This window comes from Chironomus tepperi, unplaced genomic scaffold (assembly GCF_022539635.2).
Source record: "Chironomus tepperi strain 1889 unplaced genomic scaffold, CSIRO-AGI_Ctep_v1 contig_85, whole genome shotgun sequence".
NCBI classification, from domain to species: domain Eukaryota; kingdom Metazoa; phylum Arthropoda; class Insecta; order Diptera; family Chironomidae; genus Chironomus; species Chironomus tepperi.
In genome coordinates, this window is record NW_027226207.1 from 6,577,199 (window position 1) to 6,594,995 (window position 17,797).

General features: G+C 27.9%; 2 protein-coding genes across 3 annotated transcripts in view; both read left to right on the forward strand.

Annotated features, from left to right (window-relative positions):
* The first annotated feature begins 261 nt into the window (after window positions 1–261).
* LOC139086523 (41 kDa spicule matrix protein-like) lies at window positions 262–16,159 on the forward strand. The gene is made up of 2 exons (XM_070634987.1): window positions 262–340; window positions 15,735–16,159. The coding sequence occupies exons 1-2, from the start codon at window positions 262–264 to the stop codon at window positions 16,157–16,159; spliced, it is 504 nt and encodes a 167-aa protein (XP_070491088.1).
* The window catches only part of Antp (homeotic protein antennapedia), a 131,647-nt gene continuing 119,954 nt past the window's right edge, over window positions 6,105–17,797 (forward strand). For both annotated transcript variants that reach the window (XM_070634962.1, XM_070634966.1), the window contains exons 1-2: window positions 6,105–6,254; window positions 7,816–8,128. The gene's annotated coding sequence lies outside the window, so the exon portion shown is untranslated. The remainder of the gene's footprint in view (window positions 6,255–7,815; window positions 8,129–17,797) is intronic.

Here is a 17,797-nt window from a genome sequence, read left to right on the forward strand (position 1 = left end):
AAGGTTTCGCTAGAAGGTACGCGCGGCAAAGGGCCCTCGTGCGCCACAGCAAAGGAAGTAAGTAAGTAATTAAGTATTCAAAAACTTGTCCAATATTCTTACTTACTTACTTCGCTTGCCGTACAGAACCTTTGTGATCCATGACCTCTCTCAGATGCAGCCTAAAACTACAAGCTCAACTGTTTGCCTGGACTCGCCAAGGTGACCATGTACAAGACGTTAATACGCCCAATTGCTCTGTATGGCTCGGAATCATGGAACATGACTGCTGCGGATGAAAATGCTGTGGGTGTCTTCGAGAGAAAAATTCTTAGAACCATCTTTGGCCCTAAGAAAGAAGGTGACCTGTTCAGGTGCAGGAGTAATGCAGAAATTTATCAGCTCTTTAGGGATGCTGATATTGTAAAGCGAATAAAAGTGAACAGGTTGCGATGGGCTGGGCATGTTATTAAGCGACCTGAGGAAAGCCCATTAATTAAGGTCTTCAAAGCTGACTTTCTGGACGGTAAAAGAGCCCGTGGACGCCCAAAGAACTCTTGGAAGGAAGCTGTCGATAGAGATAGCAATGCACTTGGTATCAGTAATTGGCAAGTGGTCGCCAGCGATAGAGCCAGCTTCAGGCGACTCCTGTGGGAGGTCATGGATCACAACTGATCTGTACGACCAGCGAAGTAAGTAAGTATAATTATTTTCTGAGAAATTTATAATTCATTGAGTTTTTATAGGTTCGAATCCTGTTTATTAAAAGTTGTAATTTTAATGAGTGGGCGTGTTCCATACATACTTTTTATTAAAATTAGTTTTAATTTTTTTTTTTTGAAAAAATGCGCCCAAAATCCTTCAAAATTTCCTCTCTTATCTACCAATTTTTCAAAGTTATAATTTTCACTGCTTACATATACAAAATAGTACAATTTTTGGGCATACCAAATGTGTTTTTTGCGTTGCATGTTAGCAGCTGTTGTATGGAACAAAAAAAAGTTATGATTTATGTAATTCAATGTATTCCAACCTAATGTAGTGTTATATTAAATAATTAATTGTTATATAATAACTTTTTTATATTTTTTTTCTCTTCCTTGTATGCCTTCTCAGTATGTTCCTTGAACAGAAAATAAATAAACACACTGCCTTATTTTCAGTTTCTTGATAAAGTTATTTTCTTGCTGTGCATAAAAAAAAAATATTTATTATAATTTACATACAAATTTTCTCCATTCATCGGACTGACTCACTTGCACACACGCTTTCAAATTCATTGCAGTTTTTTTTTTCTCACGACTTGAAAATATGTTTTGTGTGTCTGACTATGGATATGGATATGTTTATATGAAGAATGTATATGGGGAAGTGGAATGGAACAAAAATAAAGGAAAAGATAATGATTTTTATGATATTTTAATGTAGTGTTAAGATATTTTATTAGTCAACATTAAGAACTTTATTATTGTATGAATTTTATGATGGATTGTGAGTGGTTGGAGATGGAATGACTGATTTTTTAATGATTTGAGCATTTTTAGTGGTTTAAATATGGGTTTTTGCAATTATTTTAGAGAGTGAAATTGACAGAAAATGAAATTTGATAATAAGTTGTGAGTTCAAATCTCAATTTTTAAAAGATAAAGTTTTTTATTCTGAATAAATATTTTTTTTTTTGCAAAAGTTATTTTATTGATAAAATCTCCAAATTTCTACGCTTGTCTCTTAATGACTGGTTAAGTCAGTGGTGACTAACCTTTTATTTTCGCGGCACTTTTTTGTGAAAAGCCTCGAACGAAACCGTACACGACACATTGTTCATTGCATTCCCAAAAAATTTTGGCTGCACATTAGTGTGCCGCAGCTCACAGGTTGACCACCACTGGGTTAAGTTGTTGCATTTTTGTGATATTTTTCTAGCTAAATTGTTGATAAATGCAATCTAAATGCCATCTAAAAAGACTGTCTATGTATTAAAATTGATCAATTCAGCTACTGTTATCTTATCCGTCGTCCAAAATAGAATAAATGAGCAAATGTTCTCAAAAATGAGGGGCTACAACTATGCACTTTAGGAAATTGCATGGTTTTAAAATTTGAATTACATTTTTTTTTCCGAATCCAACTAGACTTTCTCTGGGATTGAACCCGGGTCAACGCTCTAACTACTTGACCAATATCGCTGCTTAATTCAAATTACAAAAATACGTTAAATTTTCAAATTCAAACAATTTCCTTTAAATCTTTCAAAATTAATTTATTGCTGCAATAATAAGTTTGTGACAGGCTCCGAAAGTAATTATATAATCTAAATCCATCCATAATATCCAATAGATCATACTGTGTAGTCACTAATTATACAAAACAATTTCCCTCAAATTTCCTCTCTAAACATCCTCAAATAGCCAAAATCCAACAAACTGCCAAGCACCACTTCGCTCAACACCCGAATTTTCAGCAAATAACAATAAATTACTTTAAATATCCAGCAAATAATCGCTTTAAAGCTAATTCATTAAATTACAATAACGATCCAAACGCAAAATTGTTCAGTAATAAATTGTAAGCGATGATAATTGAATGTCAATGGCACTTTGATTGAAACATCATGCCTTTACAGATACATAAAAATATGATTTTTTTTTTTTTAAATTCTTTTTTTTTATTTCTTTAAATTGAGAAAAGAATGGAATTATGAAACCGAAAATAAAAAAAGTATCTCATGCTTAAGAATTTATTTGAATAACATTTTTCCGCTGCTCTGTTCTGCCTTCTTTTTATTTAATCTTTGCCGAAGGAGAGAAGTCATAAATAATTATTGACACAAGAGCTTACAATAATAATAACAATAAAAAAAATTTATTTTTTTGGAATATATAAAAAAATGTAGAGTAGTAGAAGAAAGTTAGAGGATGGAGGATGAATTGGAAGGGTTTTGGGTTGGGTAAAGTTGGCTTGTTAGGGGACCAAATGGGATTTGAATTTTAACTTAATTCTTCAAATTGTTTGGTATTGTTTTGCGTCTTAGAAATAAAAAAAGAAAAAAGTTCCAATTAATTGAAATTAAGTACAGAAGTAAGAAATTAATATTAAAATCAAGAAAAACCTTTCCAAAATTGAACAAAATTAAAATATGTTTCAACAAAAATAAAAATTAAAAATTTATCAATTACATTTCGTTAAAAAAAAACTTTATTAAAAAATTTGGATTATTTAAAAATATACATAAATTTTATAGGAATCGAACCATTGCCATAGAACTCAATTTTACAAATTCGTTAAAACTTTGTTAGATTAATCGGCAAAAAACTTATTTTGCAAATATAAAATTGAATTGAATAATTTACTTTAAAAAAAATTCAATATTAAAGTTCAATTTTATATGAAGTGTAATTGACTTGAGACGACTTTTTCATATAAAATCTAAGTCGACTTCGAGCTCTGGTCCTATGTCGTGAAATTATAGGAGGACATATTTGAAATAAATCAAAATTAAGTAAAAAATTAAGAAATAAAATATTAAAAATTTATCAAAATATTAAATTTTGTTTTTAAAAAAAAGAGTTTCCCATTTAATGTAATATAAACTTGAGTTCATAATTTTATAGGAATCGAACCATGGCTTTAAAATTGAATTTCACTATTTTTTTAATTGCTTGTAAAATTTATTGGGAAAAATGCTATTTAAGAAATGCAATGTTGAATTGAATAATTTACTTTTAAAAAAATTTAAAATCTAAGTTCAAAATAATTAAATATAAATCTTCAAAAATTGTAATAATGAGAAGACATTTCAAAGCAGTGTAAAATGTGAATTTTAAATAAAAACTTAATATTTAATTTGAAATTTTAATATTTTTATTCAAAAGTCAATATATTAAAAATTTTAATAGCTTTATTATAATTTAGAATTTTTATTAAATTGTAACATATTAATTTCAATACATTTTTAAGTCCAATTTTCAAATTCAACATTTAAAAAGAAATTAAAGTTTCAATAAAATTCAATATTTGAAAAGAAATTAAAATTTCAATAAAACTCAACATTTAAAAAGAAATTAAAATTTCAAAATGAAATTAAAATTTCAAAAAGAAATTAAAACTTCAAAAGGAATTAAAATTTTTTAAAAAGATTTTAAAAATCTTTAAATTACCTTAATCAAGTCAAACCAATAACCCATAAATCTTCCAATATTCGTCAAACAATGGCTCAAAATTTCCCATAAAATTTCAAGAATAAAAAAAGAACAAAACCAAAAAAATAATGTCATAAATTCTAATAACTTAATTCTTTCCAACAATAATAATAAAAAAAGAAAAAAAAATTCTAAAAAAATGTTCATTTCACGATTTGCGTATCTCTTCTTCCTCCTTCTCATGCTTCATGTTGTATGTGTGAAACATGAAATACGACTAAAAAATCGACTCTCTTTTCAGCACTCCGAAAAAATATAAAAAATCCAGCATGGTTCTCTTTACAATGCGCTGAATCACTCTCATTTTATAGAACTCGAAATTCTCATCCATTTTAGTCACTCTCGCGGACTCTCTCGTGTTTCCCACAGCCATGCTCTCTCTCACACGTTGCCACACATAAAATACGATGAAAACAAATCGTAAATTAGAAAAACACACTGCTCCGTCTCGCTCTTGCGCATGCTGTCTTATGAAAACCATAAATTATAGATATCTCATTCGCACATATCATCCATCTTTTTAAATGCCTTATAAAATACCAATGGTTTATGATACTATTGGTTGAGTAAAAAGTATACACACAATCATAGTCATCCATACAGTCAGCCATTGTTTAGTTGTATGTGTGTTTACTTCTGTTTCACTTTATTTCGTTCGGTGATGTATGTTTATGGCCGATATGTTGCTATTGTATAGAAGATTATGCTGCTTTTTTTTTATTTTATGTGATGGTGTGCTAGGCCATAAATTCAACACATTCAGCACATCTTCAAAAAATTTTGCGATGTTTGAGTATGGAAATAAATTTACTGTGCTGTGGACCTGCTGCAAGCTACTAAGTTCTAGTTAAATAAATTTTTAAAAAATATTGCATAATTTTTGGACCCAAGGAACTGCAGTCCATGCTGATATTCGCAACAAATGTGTGTAAAATAACAACATCCACGACTACAACGACAATCAACTCAAACAGCTGAGCTATAAAATTTTATTTGATTAAATTTATATTCTCTTTTTCTGTTCCCGAGAAGCTCGGCGTCGTACTGGGAAACTTGCTTGAATTATTTTTATTATTATTATTACACATCTCCATTTCACTCACTCACTCACTTACTCATTCTTATTATTATTGTTGATCCATACCAGGCACAATTGATATTATTATTATTTTTTTTTTTTGCATTTTGTACTTACCCATAGAGCTATAATACATGTGCACATTGACTCATACATAAACGCTTAAATCAACGACAATATATGATGTAAAGGCCTCGGTGATACTTATATTTTATTATACTTTTGCCACATGATTTTCATTCGAATATAAAAAAAAAAAAAAAATATTTTGTATTTTGTGTATGGGAAAAGGAAAAGAGAGAAGATTGTATTTTATGGTTAGTTTGATAGAAGTCGTAAAGAAATAAACATCAATTAACATTACACAGAATAAAAGTGCTTCGGATATACAAAAAAATTTATTTTATTCGGCGGCAAATTAAAATAAAAATTTGTGAAAAAAAAAATTATTTAAAATAAAAATAAAAGTGAGTCTCTCCCGTGTGACCCCCGGTATGTGTCGTAGACAGACAGTAAACGGCAATTCAAGTCATAAAATCGTAAAGCAGCCGAAGGAACGATAAAAATCTATCATAAAAAAAAAAGAAATAAACAAATAATAAAATAGTCGTAAAATTTTCTATGTTCAACAACTTACTCTTACCAAGTATCAAGTCAGTATATATAATATTGTGGTGTGTCATTATTTTTATTATTCAAAATAATAATAAAATAAAATAAAAGTAAAAATAAAGTGGCCGAGAGTAATTTTGTGCTGATAATATACATATATACATGTATGTGAAAATTATGATACTAGACATAAATGATTGAGTAATAAAAAATAATTGTTCATGTGTCATAAATTAACGATTAATTAATTAGTTGACATTAGTGTGAATTAATAAATATAATAAAAAAAGTGATTGAATATTTAGATTAATATACATACATACATATATATTTATATAGTCATAATTGTGCAATTAAATATTCATTTTTAATCAATATTTTTCAAGGTGTGGATTAGCTGTGGACTTTATATTTTTTGGATTAGGATTCTTATGGATAGTGATTTGGTGATTGATATGAGGATTCGACTTAGTTTGACAGGATATTGGATTAAAATAATTGAAAAACTTTCTCATCAATTTGAAAATTTTTAAAAATTTAATAAATTTAAAAATTTTCATTCAAATTGCCTATTTTAAAGAATTGTAAGGACTATGGATTGAATTAATAATTGAAATTGAGCTATTTATATGCTGACAACAAGCTAAAATTTTACTTATAACTAAATCTTCAAGATTTTAATTTCTAGAAATTATTTGAACAAATTTTGAACTTGACAGAAAGACAGAAAAAGCAGGTCAACAAAATGCGTTAATATAAACTTAATTTTTAAATAAAATTTCTTATTTTATTTTCGATAAATAAAACTTTTTTAACGCGATGAACAAATTTTAATTAGTTTAAATTTCAAAAAACCGTTATAATTTAAAAATTCATATTTAAATCAAATGTTTAATTTACAAAGTTCAATTCGTTTGAATTTCAAAAAACTGTTATAATTTAAAACTTTATATTTATACAAAATTTTCAATTTGGCTGATTTTTTATCCGTTAAAAATAATTCATTAATTCCTGTAGTATTCAGCTATCTTTCAGCTGCAATCAAGCAATTATTTTTAAGGAAGTATCTAGAAAAAGAGCAGAAAGTTATATATTTAAAAAGCAATTGATTAAAAAGTCAATAAAATTTAATTATAATTGTTTAAAAATTGCATGACAAATTTATCAAGAATTAAGTACAATTCAAATGTAAATCTTCAAAGCAATGAGTTCGATTCTCAAAATTGATAATACGGAAGTTTTGGGCGTTTAAGTCGAGTTTTTCTTTTTTTATTAAACTTAACTTTTTTATTGAATCATTCCTTAAGATTGAATGTTATGCAATATTTTAATTATATTTTAATAAAACCGCCATTAATATGTTTTAAAAAAGTTTAAATAAATAAATTTTTTTTGAAATTCTAATTCAATTTGTTTTTTTTTTTTTTTAATTTCAACAATTTGGAACTTATTAAATTTTTGACTTGACTTGAAAAATTGTCATTTTCTATCGTTTTGCTCTTATTAATTCAGTTTGCTGAAAATGTCCAATTTTTTAATATTTAGCTTAAAAAACACAGCTCTTTATCCTCTTTTGCGTGACGTAATAAGCAAATTGCTCCTATTTAACCGTTTTTTGTGTTTTTTTTTTTGTAATTAACTTTATACTGTGCATGTAAAGAGTACAGTTCCGTACAACCGATTGTTATTTTCGAGCTCATAAAGCTTCAAGCCTTCAAACATTTTATAATCATTATTTAGATAAATTTGAAAATATAAATTCATTAAATTTCATTTTGTATCAATAGGAATTTTAAAAAATAGTCAATTTGAAACCGTTTTTTGCAATCAACAATCAATCACAAAACCTCAATTTCTAAGAACCTCATTCAAAATATAAATTCAAAAAAAGTCATACATACCTTTGAAAAATATTTTTTCTAAAAATAAATATTCAATTTAATTTAGATTAAAAAGGTCGTACTAATTTAAGAATTGTGTGCATTCATCATAGCTTAATATACATATACACAAAAAGAAAGAGAAATACACTCAAAAAAAAAAAGTAAAGTTCAAGTAATTTCAAGTGTCAAATAATCTCCAGAGAAGCATCACATTGATAATCATAATAAAAAATATTCAGCCGCGGAAATTCAAAATTACCAGAAGAAATAAATAAAAATAAAAAAATCAGCTGACATACATAAAAAAATATATAAAAAAAATTAAATCGTGTGATGCTCAAAAGTGAAAAATATTCAACATTGATTATTAATTGAATGTAAGTACATACTTATTTTAAATATAATTGTTACATTTGTGAATGGACATGATTGTATGGAATTGAAAGTTATTGATGATAGAGTTGCGTATGAGGCAATTTTGAGTGGAAAATATTAAAATTATATGAATTTGTGTGTGCAATTTATCAATTAAAGGTTTAATTGTTTTGAGGGGAATTTGCGAATTTGCAGTTGAGCTGCATGGACGGTCGGAGATCAATTTGGAATTTTTCATGGATTTTTTGAATTTTAAAATTTTATTTTTAAAATTTATTGACCTTTTATGGTTAATTTTGGATTTTTGAAACGGTTTTTTGATTTTTCTTCAAAAATTCTTCAAAATTTCTTCAAATTTCAATTTTTCAAATTTTAAAAAATCCACAAATCGACAGCAATTTTTAAAATAATTCTCAAAACCTTCATCCGACCTCATCAACCTCTTATTCATAACCTAAACTACTAAATCAAGCACTAAAGTTAATTTTTATGTTATATTTATTAATCCTTATGATTATTCATAATCTCACTCAAGAGTAACAATAAATAGAAAATGAATAAAGTCAATTATATTAAGGAATTATTCATTAATTGCCTATGAAAGTAGTTTGTTGGTTTTTTAGGCTTGATGAGGCACTTTGCTTAATTTTTGTATATCTGCAGATTTTACTTAATTTTTTAATAAAAATTGAAATTTTAAATTGTTAAAAATTGATTAACATTTGTTAAATAAATTTAAATTCTGTCAATTTCAAGAAAGTAATAATTAGTAAAATTGTAGAAATTAACAAATTTCAAGAGTTCGATTCTCAAAATATTCAAAATAGAATCTTTCTAATCTAGCGATTCTTTTTTATTAATTTTTTCGATTTTTTTTAATTTTTGTTTTTTAAAATTTCAATTTTCTAAAATTTTAATTTTCTATTATTTCAATTTTTTTAAAATTTCATTTTTTTGCGAATTTCAAATTTTTTAAATTTTAATTTTTAAAATTTCATTTTTTTGTAAATTTTAAATTTTTTAAAATTTTAAATTTTTAAATTTTTTTAAAATTTTAGTTTTTTAAAATTTCATTGTTTTAAATTTCAATTTATTTTAAATTTCAATTTTCTAAAACTTCAATTTTTCAAATCCAATTAAACTCCAAAAAATCAACCTAAATCACACAAAAATCTCTTTAATTAAACCAAAACAACTCTAAACACTTTTTTTAATGACACCAAACTAATGACTGTATCAGTCACGTGTAAAATTATCATCAAATGACTTTTTCATAATGTGTTAATTGCTCGTCATAAAAGAGAGTATTGCGAAAAATACATTAATTATCAGGATAGCAATTAATGTGATATTAAATTAATTAAATAAACTCAAAGTAATTAAGGTAAACTGTGAAGAAATGAAAGGAAAATATGGATGATGTCGATGGGGGATCTGTGGGTTGGATAGTTGAGGTTTTGATGATTTTTGTGAAAATTTGAAAATTTTAATTTAATTTCAATTTTGAATTTAAATTCAAGTTTGACTAAAAATTCAATTTTTTACTTAAAATTCAATTTTTTATTTAAATTTTGAGTTAAACTTTAAATTTGAACTTAATTTCACATTCCTAGACCCCCCAAAAAAATTCTCTAATTTTCAAAAAACCAGGAAGTCCACCTCAATCCCACGGAAACCATCAATTCTCACATCCATCCCCAACAATTTTCAAAGCAATGTCCACAAAACACATAAATTTAGAAAATAAAAATAATTTAACAGAAAATAAAAATCACAAAAGGAAATAACCATAACATAAATGTAATAAAAATTAATTAACACTTTTGCGTACGTCCGAATGGTACAAATGGCAACTTGCATGTGAGCTTTTATGAATTATAACCTTGCACCTTGTTCTGAATTGCTTTTTATTTGCAACAATGTTTAAACAACAACTTGATCTCGTTTAGCAAATTGATCGTCAATATTGATTTATTTGATGGTTGTGATGATGGAGTGAGTAAGGTTCAGGGGAGGTGCAGATGGGTATGGGGAGTGTAAATTGGGGTATGGGAAGGAGTTGTGGAGTTTGGGGGGGGGGGGGCGATTTAGGGGGGTTACTTACACCATAGACTTTAAAGTGTCGATTTAAGGAACTAAATCCTCTAAATAGTGGACCTAAAGGTCAATTAACCCCTCTGTCTTAGGATATAACGATTAACGCGTTTTGAGATTGATTTATTGACTATTAAACTCAAAATGTTCAATATGCAGTTAATTTATGGAACCAGAGCCTCTAACAGTGCATCTAGCCATCCATTGACCCTACCATCCTAGAACATAACCTCAAAAAGTCCATAATCCCCCCACAAATCCACAATCTCAATATTCCATCAAACAATTAGGTTATTAAACTTAAACTACCCAATATACACTCAATTTATGGATCCATAGCCTCTAACTGTGGATCTAGCAGTTTTTAGACCATACCATCCAAAAACATAACCTCACAAAATCCCCAAAACACCCCCAAACCTCCACAATATCCATATTCACCCCACAATTCCCCACCAAAAAAAAAAGCTCCACATCGTCTACGATGCACATAAAGCATAAAAATTTCCAGTCATTCCTTGTGCATAAAACACATGCGCACCATAAAAATTCAACATTTTTCATCGCCATAATTTTCAATTAGTTGACAAATTTTACACAAAAAAAATATTCTACAATCCATTACGTAACATACACACACATGAGTTATGGTGTCATGTGATAAAAAGCAACAACTTTTCACGTTTGATCTATCTACGTTAAAACCTACCGGACTGTGTTATCATTTTACGGGCGTCTGAATAAATTATAAAATTTTTGGGATATTTATGCATATTATTATCATCAACATTATGAAGTTGTCTGCAGTCGGGTGACGATAAGAACAATGACAATTGCATATTCACACACAAAATTGTAATTCCAATGCAACAGTGAGTTGCTTAATTCTTTTTTTGAAGAAAAGGACATGAATCATTTTTTAAATATTTTAATCTTCCTCATCTGCATTTATAATGCTGGAAGTAAGAATAAAATTCAATTGTATTAAAAAAAGTTTTTCTTATATTCACGTACGAGAAGTAGAATTCTATTTGCTCATTCTGCTTCCTTTTTATCCTATTTTAAAAGTTTAAAAAGCTGGCTTCAAGTTGGATTATAAATCTTGTAGATTTCGTCTTGGTGCGATTGTCTTGGTGCTCGCTTTGATTTTGAGCTGGCAAAGAGCGTACTCTAGAGTGCAGAGTAAACTGAGAGCAATGCCAAAATTTGGTATCAGGCTGACATGACTCTGGCATGGTTCGACGAGCTAAATTATAAGTAACTTTAACAGACAAAGAGCATGTTGACCAGAACTAACTGATCTAGTTAAAGGAGCTTTATATCCCGAATAGCACAAGCCAGTTAATTGATCCAAAATCCGGCATCAGGCTGGCATGACTCTGGCATGGTTCGAATTTAAACCGAATTAGACGCCAAGTTAGAGTCATCAGAGTGATATTTGGGTCTTACATACAATATGTAACCCGAACAGACTATGAGACTCCTTTGAAGTACCGCATTTATATTTCTGTATCATCAAAGCATGCTCTTCATCTGTTACGATAAATGCGCCATATCCCCTCTCATTTCCAACCTAATATTCCACTAATTAATTTCATATACAAAAACTAAGAACCAAAAAATCCATGTGATTATGGTACAGAACAGCACAAAAAAACATAGAATTCATTTTATTCTGCCATAACTTTTATATATAAATCCAGAATAAAAAGTTTTGTCAACTAAAAAAGGGAGAAAGAACTAGAAAAGGAAGATAAATGTGCGAACATTTGATAATAGAAAATTGCCATTTATATTATATAAAAGACATACAGTATGAGATAGGGAAATGAGGAATTTCATGTAATAAAAAAATTATTGAAGGATTAAAAGATTTGAATTTTAAATTCTTTTTTTGTTTTATTTTGGAAAGAAGTGAAATGTTGGTAAAAGTTTTATATTTGGATGTTTTATTTTGGGTTATTTAATTTATTCAAATTCTAGAAATTTAGGTTGTTTTATTTAAGAATTTAAATTATTTTAAGATGTTTGTAATTACAAAGATTAATTATGCGACGGAAAATAATTATTTTAGAAAATTAAAAGTATTTTAAAAAAAAATCAAAATTAAATTTTGAATTTTAAATTTTAATTAAATATTTATAGCTAAAAATAAGAACATAAAATCAAAAATATAATTTTAAAAATAAAAAATTCAATCCATTTTTTAAATTTTATTAATTTAATTTTTAAACAATAATAAAATTTAATTCAAAACAACAAAATAATAATTCCCTAAATTCAAATAAAAATCAACAAAAGTAAACAAATACAAATCCCAACATAAATCCACAGATTTAAAAAAAATCTAAATCCAACATTACAAAACCTAAATCAACACATTCTAAATCCATATCCTCCCAATTATAGCTCCCGTTATCCGTAAATCTGAACATAAAAAATCGCTATAAATTCATTTGAATTAAATTTTAATCTCTCAATAATTAATTTTAACGACTTATTGATCCACATTGGATGATAAAGTGTTAGAGCACTGGAATCAGTTTTTAATCTTGTCAATTTTTTTTTAAATTGGTGATTTTTTATTCAATTTTGTGATGATCGGGATTGTTAAGAATTAAAATGAAAAATGATTTTTAATTTTTAGAGAGAATAAAACATTTTAAAATTTGTGCAAAATTTTAAAAAAAAAACGTTTTTTTTTGTTTGTTGAGTAATTACAAATTTTTTAAAAATTTCAAAGAATTTTTTAACATTTTTTTAATTAATTATTTGAAAATTTTTTAATTAGTTATTTGACAATTTTTTAATTAGTTATTTGACAATTTTTTAATTAGTTATTTGACAATTTATCAAATCATTAAAAAATATTTTAATTTTTCTAAGAATTTTTCTTAACTTTCTTAAATTTTTTTAAAGTTGTTAGGAACTTTCTAATTTCTTTTAAACATTTTTAAGAATTTTTAAATTTTTTTAACAACTTTTTAATTTTTTTAAAGAAGTTCTTAAATTTTTTTATGAATTTTTAAATTCTTTTTAAATTTTTTTTAAATTTTAAAATTATTTCAAAACTTTTTTAAGAAAGTTTTTTCAAATTTTAAATTTTTTTAATTTTTTAAAAATTTCTAAAACTTTTAAAGACTTTTTTAATTATTTTAAAAAAATTTATTTTAATAATTTTTAATTTTTGACAACTTTTACTTATTTTTTAATCAATTTTAAGCATTTTTTTGATCATTTTTAAATTTTATTTAACAATTTCAATTCTTTAAAATTAAAAAAAATTTCAAAAAGTCACAAGACTCCATCTCCATTTAAAATGCCAAAAATTTCACCAAGCCTATAGGTGTCAAAAAGTCCTAATCTAGTCATAAAATATCGACATCATAAATAACTTTACACAATTTTTCTCGTAATTTGTCCCCTCAAAACTTTCAATTTACAACTTGCCATCCTTCTTAGAAACCAATTCACCTCATATCCTTCACCTTAACATATTCCTTTTGTTTAGTGCTGCATATTTAAATTCCACTTGTGAAAAAAACTAAAAATAAAGTCAATTTTTGTGTAGACAATTTATGATTACATAAGTCTACGTCCTTGAAAATTTTGTTCTTTCATTGCCTAACATTAACTTTATGTTTATTGCTTCTCTGCACTCTACTCTTCTCCTACATACATACCCATTTCTTCGTCTTCCTTCTTTTTCCTTCTCATTATTATTATTTTTGTTGTTCCTTTTTGACGTTCAAGGAATGTGAAAAAAGCAAGGAATAATGTAAGACTTACAATTTTTTGTTTTTCGACTATGTCGTGTCATTATCCTTGGCTTTTTACTGCCAAAATGTAAAAATGGTAAAAAGCAAAGAGAAAGAGAAAAGAAAGTCATAAAAATCTGATTCATGCAATTTTCACCTGCTAAATTTTATTGCCCATAAAAAATTATGTTAGGCGGAAGTTAATGTACAATTTTACTTAGTTTTGTTGCTGGTGATGGGGAGGCTTTTAATTGTTTTATGATGCCTTAAATGTAAACAACTGTGAAATTAAATGAAATTATGTAGTTGAGTTGATGTTAAGGTTTATGAGATGATGTATGCTGAGTGGCACAAACGACACAAAGTAAGGTGCTGTTGAACCTCTTAATATAAACACCAAGTGGAAGATGTTTCCGTTTAGCGTTCATAAGGGCCGCAGATTTTGTCGTGGAGTTTTTAAGGCTTCCCTTAAACTCTTTTATTAACGTTGAATAAAAGCCGTCTCTTTTTGGCGTTCATATAGCTGCCTAAAATTGGTTTAATTCATTTCCGAGCAACACAAATGAAGAAGGGTCCGATTGAAGCTTTTACAGCTTTGCCAGATCTCTTTTATTAGCACCAGAGCTCTCAAAGTCAACTTGGATTTTGTATAGAGTCGAGTATACTTGAATCAAATTTTCAAACAAAATCTGAGTCGATTTCGAGCTCTGATTAACATCAATTGGAAGCCTCCTCTGTTTGGTCTCCATTTGTCGTACATATGGCTGCCTAAAGTAAGCCGCTACCATTTGGTGGCTCCCAAGAAGTTCAGCGGAGTCTCAAAAGCATCAATTTGAAGCCTTCTTCATTTGTGTCGCTCGGGTACGACACTTTTGTCAATTTTGATAATTTTTTGATCACTTTTACATTCAATTTTGATGCCTCAATATTCAAGGAACCTGCTCATTCCATGTTTATGTCATACACTCATTAGTAGTCTATAGTTCTAATACAGTTTTTTGTCAAAGTCTAAATTGTAAAAATTGAAGCTAAATAGAGCAATTCATTAAAATGCAGCACAATTTTAAATACAATTCTGATGTGTTTGCGTGTTTGGGTTCGAATCCCATCTACATAAAATGTCTAATAAAACAGCCGAATCCCTTTTTTGCTAAATTTCAAACTTTTAATATTTTTTTGGATACAAATTAACAATTTTTTATCATTCTCAATCTCAAAAACCCCCCAACACCATCCAAAATCTCTTTTCAACAAGATCACATATTAGCCAATGCATTTTTTTTCCACTTCTTCTCATTCGCGTCGGCCTTTTTTCAATTCGCGTCCATAAAAAAACTAAATATGCTTCAAATATATTTCAAATACATTGTAATTTTCTATTATCTCAGATTAATTTCAAGTCGTTGGCAATAAATTAGACACAGTTTAAATTCAAATTTGTCAAATGACATTAAAAAAAAAGATTGAGATTTGATTGGAAGTATGGCATGTATGGCAAGGCGAGAAATAACATTATTAAAATGATGAATTAAAAATTAGATTACGAATATAAAAAAAGTGTATGAATAAGTGTTTGGAGATTGATTTATATGGTATGGGATTCGGATGGGCGAAAGTGGGGATTTTTTGGGGAATTTTCAAAGAATGGGATTTAGGGTATTTGGAGTTTATTTGAGATGAATTTTGAAAAAATTAGGTGAATTTGTTAAAATTGCAATTTTATGGAATTTTTTCATAATTTTAAATGATTTGTCAGATTTTAGCGAATATCTGCCAGATATTGGTGAATTTCAGCTAGATATTGGCGGATATCTTTCAGATATTGGTGAATTTCAGCCAGATATTGGTGAATTTCAGCCAGATGTTGGTGGATGTCTGCCTGATATTGGCGGATGTCTGCCAGATGTTGGTGGATTTCAGCCAGATATTGGTGAATTTCAGCCAGATATTGGCGGATGTCTGCCAGATGTTGGTGGATTTCAGCCAGGTATTGGCGGATATCTGCCAGATATTGGTGGATTTCAGCCAGATATTGGCGGATGTCTGCCAGATGTTGGTGGATTTCAGCCAGGTATTGGCGGATATCTGCCAGATATTGGTGGATTTCAGCCAGATATTGGCGGATGTCTGCCAGATGTTGGTGGATTTCTACTTGCCATTCCATGCCTTATCTCAACCTAAACACCATCCCATTCCTCATCCCATACTTCACCCATCCTAATAGCCATTCCATGCATCATCCCATTCTAATTGCCTCATATCCCATCATTCCCACATCTACCATACAAATTACAAGAACAAACGAGAGCACAGAGTCAAGCAAGTACAAAAAAGAGAGAGAATTAAAATAATCACAATTTTCAATTGAAATCGTGGCTGAATGCAAAATAGTTCACACTTTTTTTATATTTATTATTATTATCATCATCAAATAAGCAGAACTAAATACATTAATAAGAGTAAAAAAAAATATAAATATGGCAAAATATTCTGATATGTGCAGTTCAATTGTATGCTAAATATATTGTGTTCATACACAGTCAACAAACAAAACAAAAAAAAGAGCGGCAGAGAAGTAGAAAAAAAAAACGTAAATCATTTTAGCAAGTTTGTTCGTGTTCTTTTTATGTAGCTTTTATTCTGTATTTCAATTTCATTTTGTAGCATTTTTTTATATATAAATAAAAATTCAATTGCATTTCATTCAGCACCCAGAAGTATATGAATCAAAATGTGTGTGTTGAGAGATATTTCATGCATTTCCCATTGCAGATCATTATCTTATTTAGAGGCACCGAGAATGCAATCAAAAACATATCACACACTTTTTTTTTTTTGTTCAGCATATTCAGCAGGTATTTCATGAATGTGTAATTTACATGCATTTTTTTTTTATTGTTATGTAATTGAATGACTTATCGACATTTAACATATTTTAATGTGTTAACAAATATCCAACTCCGTATTTATTAAACAATTCCACTTTTTTTTTTATTTTTATTGCGTACATATTTTTTATGCTCATTTTAATGTCTTATTTCAGTTTTTATTGTATTTTACTCTATTTCCATTTCATTCCCGCGCGAGAGTGCCTTGCGCTCTTTTTAAAATTCATGTCTGTGAATGAGCAATAAAACTTAATGACACTTAGACAAAAATACACAAAAAAATAAATATTACACGCGTCAATAAATATGAATTAAGTGATTAAAATTGACTGCAGTTTTAGACTTTTCATTCATACAGTTTTTGGAGGTGATTTTTGGGGGAATTGAGGGAATTTGAGGGGATTTGGAAGGGTGTTGGAATGGGGATGGCAGATTGTCTGAGTGATGTGGAGGATGTGATAGGGAAAAAGATGGTTTTGGTCGATTTTGTCAAATTTTGTCAGAATTTTACCAAGTTCTTGACAAAATCTGCTAAAATGTGCTAAAATTGCCCTAAATTCTCTAAAAATTTGACCCAACTTAGCAAATTTTGTGAGAATTTAAGGCAATTTAGTCACAATTTTAGCGAATTTTGAGAGAATTTAAGGCAATTTAGTCACAATTTTAGCAGATTTTGTGAGAATTTTAGGCAATTTAGTCACAATTTTAGCAAATTTTGTGAGAATTTGAAGCAATTTAGTCACAATTTAGCAGATTTTGTGAGAATTTAAGCCAATCACAATTTTAACAAATTTTGTGAGAATTTTAGGCAATTTAGTCACAATTTTAGCAGATTTTGCCACATTTTTGTAGATTTTGCCAGAATTTAAGCAAATTTTGTCAAAATTTCAACAAAATTTATGAAAAATTTGGCAAATTTTGTCAAAATTTC